We start from the raw sequence: 10,630 nt of genomic DNA, 5'->3' as shown, positions 1-10,630 counted from the left end.
GTAACTAATCATATTCGTTCTGTAAGTGTTTGATTGTTCGATTTTTTTCGGCTTCGTTTTTATTTACATCCAGTACAAGTGAGTGAGTGAGTGAGTGAGTGAGTGAGTGAGTTGGGTTTAACGCCGCTTTTGCATCCAGTACAACATCGCAGTACCATATAGCAAAGCCAACATTGTCTTTGGAAAAAAAAAAAAAAATCGGCAAGAAGATACTCGTAGAATTATAACTATGGTCTGATTTCAAAATTTCAAAATTTGTTATAGTCGTTAAATGTGAATTACCATTTCAAATTGTTGGATTTTAAATCGCAGCCTTTTACGAAATAATACATAGTTTGGTTAATGTATTGTTTAAGGGATCCGTAAGAAAGACATGAAGTGTATCTTCCGTGTGATAGCCACAACATCTCGGGCTGTCGGATATAAATCTGGCAAGATCGCTGCAGCCAAGCCTGAGACGGGAGTGAATAACCTGACAGAATCTTGATTCATAATTTACATCAAAGTATATACCATTCTTATCACTGATTTTTTTTTATAAAGGGGGTGGTGGGGCAGTGGTTAAAGCGTTCGTCCGTCCCGCCGAAGACCCGGGTTCGATTTCCCATGTTTACAATGTGTAAAGCCCATTTCTAGTGTCCCCCGCCGTGATATTGCTGGAATATTGCTAAAAGCGGCGTAAAACCATACTCTATATATTTTTACAAATCTTCTAAATCTTCCTTAACTACAAGCACTAGTGTATTCAACAGGTAGTGAGTTCCAAATATTAGCTATATCTGGAATAAATGATTTGACAATTATTTGTTTTACACTTTATGTTTTGAAGCTGTGAGCAGTTTCTCAAATTATAATCACTTGCATCCGACACTATGAGGAGGTAGGGATGAGAGATAATCCGGTACTAGAGAGAGAATGACTATATTGTATGTAGGCTGTACATCCTGCCACACACCACTGCCGGGGTAGACATACATACTGGTCTACCCTCGGGGCAGGGTTGGGTGGGGGAGGTCAACTGAAGATGGGGAGCTACTTGTGGCCAACAAAGAGACGAGTTATGATACGGAGGAACGTGGTCTGTATCCTGACACTAATGACCTGATGCAAGACCCCAGGTGGCGCTGTCCCCCAGATGGGAAATATACACCAAGCTTTGTGTTGTGCCGACGGGGAGACAGACTTAGGGGCATTCGGGCTGGGGGATAGGCTGGAATTTTATCGAAAAAAAATAAATTAACCTCGGAAAATAATCATGCTTCATATTGTTAGGAATGAATGAAATTGTCTGCCACAAAATAATTCATTGTTGCAATATTTGTTTTCGAAAAAAATATATTTGCTCATAGTTTTAAGTAAAAAAAAAATCTGGTTTAGCAAAATTTCCTAACTTGAGGTTGTCATCATGTTTGTGTTCAGCAAGCAGGACTGGTTAGTTTAGGTTGCTCGTTAGCCCTGCAGTCAGACTGAACATTGTGACAGACGGCAATCTGTTGTCAGTACTTAAAGTTATCAGGCCGGCGTTATATTATTGCAAAACGCACTACATGTCATGTTTGAAATAAACATAGGTAAATCGCGACATCCTTTAATTGTTAATAGTCGCTGAAATAACATTGACAAGTAACCGAGGCAATCCTATCACAATCAACAAGTACCAATGCATCAAAGACATGATTTTCTTACTGATAAGTGTATAGATAGATCGTCCCTACTAATTATACACCTCAATGCCTGACAACTAGAGACGATAAGCGACTGATCAAGTTGTGTTTTACGCAGATTTTAGCAACATTCAGACCCAAAACCCCTTTAAAAATTCGTCCTAGTTCAGATCTTTTAGCAGATTTCGGCTCAGTGATTACCATCACTACGGTAACCGTCGATTAAAAACAAATATTTATACGAGTAAATACGGTTGTTTCTTTCCGTGCAAGAAACAATCAAATAACTTGTTATAGAAGCCCTGTGGTGAAATTACATATGACTCCGAAAACAGGCACGCTAGTGTGGTTTAAAAGTTAGAAATTTTCCCGCGGTCTGATAAAAGAATGACCTACATTTGTAAGATGGCATTTCATTGGTGTGACAGTTTCCCTGAAATTACATCAAAGCAAAACGTATCTATGGAAATAAGTAGTTTATGTATGTTTTCTTTAATCACTGACATTTATCCCAAAATAAAGAATAACTAACATCCACTTATCATTTACTTTATCAGTGTATCAAAAGAGTAATACAGACAAAATAAGCCAAGGTCATCTAAAGGTCAAACATTTGACCAATCACAGGGAGTCTACTTTCGGAACATATCCCAGGCTGCCTTCTTTGTGCGCCATTTTCGTTCAGAAGGAGTGCGGATCTCCACCTAGAAAAGATGTCAGAACAACAACTGCAACAGAACTGCAACCAAGGGGTAAAATTCTCCTAATTAAGTTGAAAGGAAATCCTCGAACGTTTTTTTAGCGAAAATCTAGATTCACCAAGGACTGTTTTGTATTCTGATCTCTTCTGAGCACATTTTGTTCCGAGATCGTGCTACGCTTTCTCCATCTTCGGTTTCTTTCTCCTGAGTTCTAAAAATATTCTGAAAGCTGAGTCTGCGATTTTTTATGTTCAACTCAGGCAAATTCGCGTAAAAAAATTATGTTTACTATTGTGAACTTGATGAACTTTTTTTAAAAACAACGATCCCAATGAAGCGGCATTGTTTGTTTTGATAGCAGTGCCTTTTTTCGCCACATGGTCCTCACATGGTCAAAATATTTTGACGATGGACATCGAATAGCGGAAGAGTATTCTTTGGGAAGTACATCCTGGGTTTTGATATCACTCCACACATCATGTTGTTGTTGACGTGTTTATAGGTTATTTGTTTGTTTATTGTTTCATCGGAAAGAAAGTTGGCACAAGTCCTACAGGCCTAGTCCTTGCCAAAATGCCCATTAGTTAAGGTATCATAAGGATTATTAGTAATTTGCCATTTTTAAGGGTTATGTTATGTGTTAGCATTATAAGGACTAGTGGAATAAAATTGGTAGTTTATTACTGTTGTTTTAAAGCCATCTAGATAAGTTCTTAATGATGTTTTCTAGTAACGTTTTGCCACACAAAAGGCAGGATAACACTTTCTTAGTAATGTACAGAGCTTAGTAGTATTACTTCTTGGGGTTGAGTCCCAATCGGCATCGTGTGTTCTAAGAATATGTTCCTTTCAGGATGACAGGTGTCTATCCACTTGCGCTGTTCCTTCTAGACTAGTATTTGTTTTAGGACAGTTTCAAGTGATTTGCAATCTGTTGGGTATTATGCGTCCAGCTGTTAAATATTACTTCTTGAGCGATGAAACTAATGAAAACATGGTAGTAGGGTCCCCATTTATCTTTCTCAGAACTGGGATTAGTCACATTACATTACAATGTTCATTGTTACAACTTAGGTAGTGTAATGTATGCAGGAAATGACTTATAGAGAGCTTCTGGTCTACAAGGCCAGTTGTGGATGTGAATTTCTTGTGACTAAGGATGTCCCGATATGTATAACAGTACTTTGTTCATGATATGATACATATCGCTATACTGAATGTTTGGGTCATATTTGAAAATAAAAAGGTCTCATTTCAATCACTATTCTTTATTTTAGATAAAATTTGAGTGCCAGTTACAAAAAGACTAAAACATGATTTCATTTTTAAAACTATGTACATTGTAGATATAACAGAAGTTATGATAAAATTGTTTGTTAAAATGTTGGTAGGACTCATTTTTGTTAACAAACCCATTCCACCAAGTTTTAAACGATACAGGATTAAAATATGAATTGATACACGTATGGTGTATCACAAATTGTACCATATGAGAATATTATCAATGCATCAGTATATCGGTGAATTATGACATCCCTAGTTGTGACACATCTTCTGTTAAGTCACTTGTACTAAACCTTAATTGGATAAGGATTATTGCTGATTACAGTGTTCTGAATATTCCAGTTTAACACTATTGGTATGATGAAACCCCATGCTTTCCCTAATACTCAACAGTTGCTTATCCTCAGGGCCAACTAAAATGCATCAAGTGGTAGCATCCTCTGGCCCTGTCTGGCTCATATGATTTAGAAGCAAGGGTGTCTGAGTAGCTGGACTATTGCTGACTTAGGCCTGAAGATTATATGATAGATTCCCATCAAAATTGTAAATAGTTTGTACTGGGTATCTGTGGGTTTCATATAAGTGACATGTACATCTTGAATATCCGTGGTAGAATAGGTCTTCAGCAACCCATGCTTGCCGTAAAGGAGGACTATGCTTGTCGTATGAGACGACTAATGGGATCGAGTGGTCAGGTTCGCTGTCTTGGTTGATGCATGTCATAGATTCCAAATTGTATGGGTTGATGCTTATGATGTTATTTAGACCGTCGTCATATAGCTGGAATATTTCTGGGTGCGGCGTTAAACAATAAACAAACAAAAACCCACACTTTGAACTTCCCTCATACTTTAGGATGTTCAAAGCACATCCTTAAACAACCATTGTTGCTTTTTAGAACCGATGATGAATCTTGACCTATTATTTGTTCTTTGTCAGGGTGTTGATGAGATCAAGCCCGAGAACAGCGAGCACATCAATCTGAAGGTGGCCGGCCAAGATGGCAGCGTGGTGCATTTCAAGATCAAGAAGAACACGCAGCTGAGGAAGCTCATGTCTGCCTACTGTCAAAGAGTTGTAAGTCCAGTGTTTGGTTCACAATAGTTCCACTGTACAGTTGGTCCAGGCTTTTAGATCTGAAGCACTTTCCTAAGCAGCATAAAATCGAAGTCACAATAAACCCTTCTCTGGGGACATGTTACACACAATGATCCCGGCTCTTTGTAGCTGAACATGTGTCTGTTGTGCGTCCCTCCCTTTGTCAATAGTGTCAGTGTATCAACAACCTTCACTTCAAGTGTCTGGTTGGTTTGTGGCAAGGGAAGCAACTCAAACTCCAAAGGGAAATGGAAATGTCAAAACATGTTGCAATATTTTGGAATGCCAGAGGGGAGGTAAACAATAGTTTTGATCTTGATTTACGAAAGTGACATATCATAAGGTAGTGATGTCTTTTTCGTGATGTTCAGTTTTATTTGCACTTACAGAAGTAACTTAAAAAACTGCATGAGACTAAAGACAGTGCTAGAATTAGTATATAGTTCACTGTGGCGAACTATCCCATTTTATTATGTGCCATAATATAAGCACACATACATCAGGAAACCCTTTATACCCACTGGGAACAAAAGTAATAGTTCACAGCACGCCGAAACCAGGGTTCGATTCCCAAAATGGGTACAGTGTGTGAAGCCCTTTTCTGGTGTCCCCCGCTGTGATTTTGCTGGAATATTTCTAAAGGTGGCGTAAAACCATACTCACTCACTGTTACCATGACTGGCACTCGACATTAAGGAGCTAAAACAAAGACTGATTGTTTTGGAGTCAATATACTGTGTTTGAGGGGGCGGGGTATTCGTGTTAAACTAATGAATGTTATCTCTGTGGGCTTGCACTATAAAATTGGCATTATTTCGGACATGCACGCACACACGTGGGGTGTATGTATATATATGTAGTGCCTATCTGCATGATCTGTGTAATTGGTAAAGTAAGACTTTTCCATTCGTCTCAATCTGGAACCAAACTGATTGAACAAAGGAAATTACTTCATCTGAAAATACTAAGTCATTCATGAACCTTTTACAAATTGGCATACCAAAAGACATCACAAAAATAAAAATGTCACTCAATTTGGGGTTTAGGGGAATTTGTCCTTTTGTCTCAGCGGTAAAAACTAACAGTTTCAGTACACTAGTCCTTAAAATGATAACATATAGCAAAACCCTTAAAAATGGCAAATTTCTACTAGTCCTTAACTATTGGGCAGTGTGGACTAGTGCCTATTTCCAATGCTTTGTCTTGTATCCGTTGCGGCCCTTTCTTGATTTTTATGGGGGCACGGGTCTCCCAGATGGCCCGGTTGTCTAAAGCGCCGCAATTTGCGGTGTAGATTTGTGTCCTTTGTTCACGCCAGAAACCTATGATCGTGGGTTCCGTATCATGGGTCGCCCAGATTATGTCTCTAGGTTCGTCAGCACCACACCTGTGCTCGTGGGTTTCACTGAAGTGGTAAACATCTGGGACCTGCTTCACTTAGGGCTCCCCTCCGACATTAAGCTGACACGCCGTGATATAACTGGAATATTGTTAAAAGCGGTTTTAAACCCAACTCACTCACTCTTGATTTCATGCAACGGAGGATTTATTGGAAAACCCCTAAAGAAATAACATTGATTGAAGTCTACTTAAAAATGAAGTTCTTATTATATGACCACCTTTTTCTCTCTCAGGGAATTCAAGCCCAACAAGTGCGATTCCGATTTGATGGAAATCCTATAAACGAATCAGATTCCCCTTCTTTGGTGAGTATATCATTTGCTTAGTCTGAGATGCAACTGAACTCAATTGACAGAATCACAATTACTATCTAGATGCTCAGAGGCTAATATTCAACCTCAAGTCTCCACCATTGTCAGTAACAATTGAACTTTAACCATTAGTTGATCATCTTAGTTGATGTGTTATGTCTTGGTCGAGGGACTTTATTTCACTGTAAACAATCAAAGCTTTACTGCTTAGGTAGGACTCCTGAATTTACGCAAATATAACTTTTATCCCAATTTTTTCTCCACTTTTATTGCCAAAGGCACTAATTTTGGAGTCTGTTATTATAATCTATCAAGAGGACTTGATCCTTCCCTTGAACTGTAGACAAGGTGGGGGTGATGTTGGGGCGTCGCCTGATGATGTATGTCCTTGTACACAATACTGTAGATAAGGTAGGGACGATGTTGGGGCGTCGCCTGATGATGTATGTCCTTGTACACAATACTGTAGTTAAGGTGGGGATGATGTTGGGGCGTCGCCTGATGATATATGTCCTTGTACACAATACTGTAGACAAGGTGGGGACGATGTTGGGGCGTCGCCTGATGATGTATGTCCTTGTACACAATACTGTAGATAAGGTGGGGACGATGTTGGGGCGTCGCCTGATGATGTATGTCCTTGTACACAATACTGTAGATAAGGTGGGGACGATGTTGGGGCGTCGCCTGATGATGTATGTCCTTGTACACAATACTGTAGATAAGGTAGGGACGATGTTGGGGCGTCGCCTGATGATATATGTCCTTGTACACAATACTGTAGATAAGGTGGGGACGATGTTGGGGCGTCGCCTGATGATGTATGTCCTTGTACACAATACTGTAGATAAGGTGGGGATGATGTTGGGGCGTCGCCTGATGATGTATGTCCTTGTACACAATACTGTAGATAAGGTAGGGACGATATTGGGGCGTCGCCTGATGATATATGTCCTTGTACACAATACTGTAGATAAGGTGGGGACGATGTTGGGGCGTCGCCTGATGATGTATGTCCTGGTTTCAGCTGGAGATGGAAGATGGAGATTCAATAGATGTATTCCAACAGCAGACGGGAGGAAAGTGGTGCCACTGAGTGACTCGAGTCATGTGATTACCATTCAAAGGGTGTTTGCGGACCATGTGAAATGAAAACGGTGAAAGTGAAAGACTGAATACATCCGCAATGGATACCAGCCCTCCTCAGAAAGGTTGAATAGATCCACTCTATTCATTTTCTTGTACAGTTTGTCATCGTCTTCTACTCTTAGTCATTTGTATCATGTTTTGTCATTGCAGGGGTTTCCGGGCAGGGGGTGGGTCATAGTCGTACTATTTATCTTTGCATCATGTAAAGCGATTTCACTTTATTCATCAGGGTTCGAAATTACAGCAAGTAAAAACTTTTACTGCTCTTCATTTATCTGTCATCATCAAAGGCCAAATGAGATGTTAGTTTCCTTCGTATTCCTACTGTAGAAATGAAGTTTAACCATTTCAACAAACAAGATATTTTTGATTGAACCTTATTTTGTGATCAGTTTCAGGGACTGTTTTCTTTCACAATCTAGCTACTTTTAACAATGCTAATTTCCAACCCTGATATATTCATTGTTTGGCATTAAATATTCGATGTACATTTGTTTGCATTCGTTCCCCCTGGGTTCCAGTGTAGCCATGCTGTGTCAGTGTGTAGTACCCAGACTGTCAGTTTCACTAATGTGGACATTTGTTTCAGTCAGGTTGACCTGTTTCTTTTTTTATTTCAACACCAATGACCGACTCTCTCAAACTTGTTCATGCCAATACTTGAATTTTACCGATCACTCGGCAACTGGCCAACCAAATCAAAGATACAGTAGAAATCATTGTCTCCTAAATGTCAATATCACTGGTTGTCATTAAACATGTATCATTGTAACACACATCTTGTCTTTTGTCTTATTACTGGATCTGATGGAATATGAGGATGGGGGTCCAAGTCTTCCAAAATTCCTCAGTTCACTGAACAGGGTTGTGTTATTACCCCCACGAAATGGAAGGGGATATTGGAACGGGTGCTGTCCTTCTGTCCGTCACGTTTTGATGGGAACTTAAAAAACATCAGATGTTTTAATCAAACTTGGCAAATAGATCGGTCTAGTGGTGAACTGGTGCCTTTAGATAGTTACAAGTTTCCTTGGCAGCGACTTATACTGAAAATGGCAGTAGTGCATGTTTTTGAGCAGATCTTGAAAACCATACAAAATTTCCTCAACAGACTTGTCACATTAATAGGTCTAGTGGTGAATTGGTGCCTTTTGACTGTTTGGGATTTTTTCAGAATGTTTCCTTGACAAGAAACTGGACTTATGCTTCAGACACGTATGAGCCTAACTCTGAAACATGGTATTACTGTGTATGTGTTCCAAGAACATTGTCCAGCTATGTGATGTGTAACTCGTCTCGCAGTATTGAATACATTTCCTTTCTTGTTGGCAAGTTCTGCATTGCTTGTGTGTATGTTCCTCCAAAAGTGTCGTGGACACGGTTGTCACATTCACTCAGTACTGATTTCATGCCGAAACTTCAGGATCTATCCCAGCAGCTTGAAAGTAAGAACTCCCTTACTTCTCTGATTATTGGGTGGGCGGTCGAGTAGCCTAGTGGTTAAAAGCGTTCGCTCGTCACGCCGAAGACCCGGGTTCGATTCCTGACATGGATACAATGTGTGAAGCCCATTTCTGGTGTCCCCTGCCGTGATATTGCTGGAATATTGCTAAAAGCGGCGTAAAACCATACTCACTCTGATTATTGTTAAACAACTCATCACAAATACAATTATGTACTCTTATAAACTGCAGCCGTCATATATCTGGAATATTGCTTAGGAGGACGTTGAACAACAAACAGCAGATGGCAAGAAACACCAGTAATAATGTTTTTAGAGCTTGCAATTAGGCCATTTACAATTAGGTCCAGTGAACATATAGGTTGGCCAAGCAATTTTTTTCAAAACCAAGTCTTGTTTAAAGCAGCATTCATTTCGAGAAAGCAGAGTACATCACGTGTCCCAAGTACTGACACTTAATGCTTAAGCGGTCTTGTGAGGATTGGGTGGCAGCATGGTTGGACACTGCCCTCAGAAGCAGGCATCAGCTGACTGCAGTGCAGAACAATATTCACTCACTCAAAGACAGCTATTTGATCATTGGTGAAGAGTGTCTGTGTAATTGTCTCACAGAAGCCATCCAGGTAGCCCCAGGACTGACAGAACAAAATTCACCCGGTCTTGCACCCTGGGGATTCAAGGCAGAATAAGTCGGAACAAGTCTTGTCCCCAAACCCACCTTTGGGGACTTAGTATATGCAACTTAAGCATAGTGGTTACCATGTATCAAACATGTGTCTGATTGGAGCTTTGCCTCGATCAGCTCCAACCCTTGGTGTGTCTGCACCCATGTTTGGGTTTCCATCAGTCCCAGCCTCCTGCCAGGCACAGCAGAACTGTGATGTTGAAATATCCTTCAGTGTAACGTAACACGAAACTGGCTCCATATTAATGAAGACACAACAAAGGAATTTTAATAATGATTTTTTAATCTGATAAATAAAGATGTGTCCCTTGTAGCTGCTGCCCTTCCTGTCTGAAGAATGATGGTTCACCATCAGTCAGAACAAAAGTACCATCCTTTGTACAACCAAGTACAAACATATAAAACCTCAGTATTATTGCCATAGAGAGCCTGTAGCACAGACAGGTGCTCTCAGAAGTAAGAAGAAAGCTAACTGCCGTACCCGACATACTTAATGCCCTGGGCCATCATGCTACAGCTCCTTTATTTACCAACTATGTGATATTCAGGAGAGGACAGGGATTCTAGACAATGTTTGGTCGCTGCTTCAATACGTCTGAAAGGTGGAGCCAAACATTTTTCTTCAAAACAATTTTTTCAGGATATCCAGAGGGAACAGTTCTCTCTTGTGAGTGCAAACCCCGCGGCACAATTACTTTTTTAGTGAAAGGATGCACAAGACATCCCACGATGGGTCCCACAGCGTAAAATCCGAATGTTTTTGTTTGTTGTTTAATGCAGCATGCGGTAATGTTCTTTCGATATGAGGGTGGCCTGTAAATTTGATTGAGTTTGGAGCAGACAATCCAGATTATAAAGACACACTGTCCACCAAG

The 10,630-nt window shown here is 40.1% G+C and overlaps 1 protein-coding gene across 1 annotated transcript; it reads left to right on the top strand.

The window, feature by feature from the left end:
- The first annotated feature begins 2,330 nt into the window (after positions 1-2,330).
- LOC139450366 (small ubiquitin-related modifier 2-A-like) lies at positions 2,331-8,384 on the top strand. Its single transcript, XM_071232047.1, has 4 exons — positions 2,331-2,416; positions 4,589-4,726; positions 6,382-6,453; positions 7,487-8,384. Exons 1-4 carry the CDS (start codon positions 2,378-2,380, stop codon positions 7,553-7,555), a joined length of 318 nt encoding a protein of 105 aa, XP_071088148.1. The 5' UTR covers positions 2,331-2,377; the 3' UTR covers positions 7,556-8,384.
- The last annotated feature ends 2,246 nt before the right edge of the window (positions 8,385-10,630 follow it).

The sequence above is a fragment of the Haliotis cracherodii genome, unplaced genomic scaffold (genome assembly GCF_022045235.1).
Source record: "Haliotis cracherodii isolate W230 unplaced genomic scaffold, xgHalCrac1.p SCAF_8, whole genome shotgun sequence".
Taxonomy (NCBI): Eukaryota; Metazoa; Mollusca; class Gastropoda; order Lepetellida; family Haliotidae; genus Haliotis; species Haliotis cracherodii.
The sequence above is the reverse complement of the archived record's forward strand: the minus strand, read 5'-3'. Positions and strand labels throughout refer to the sequence as shown.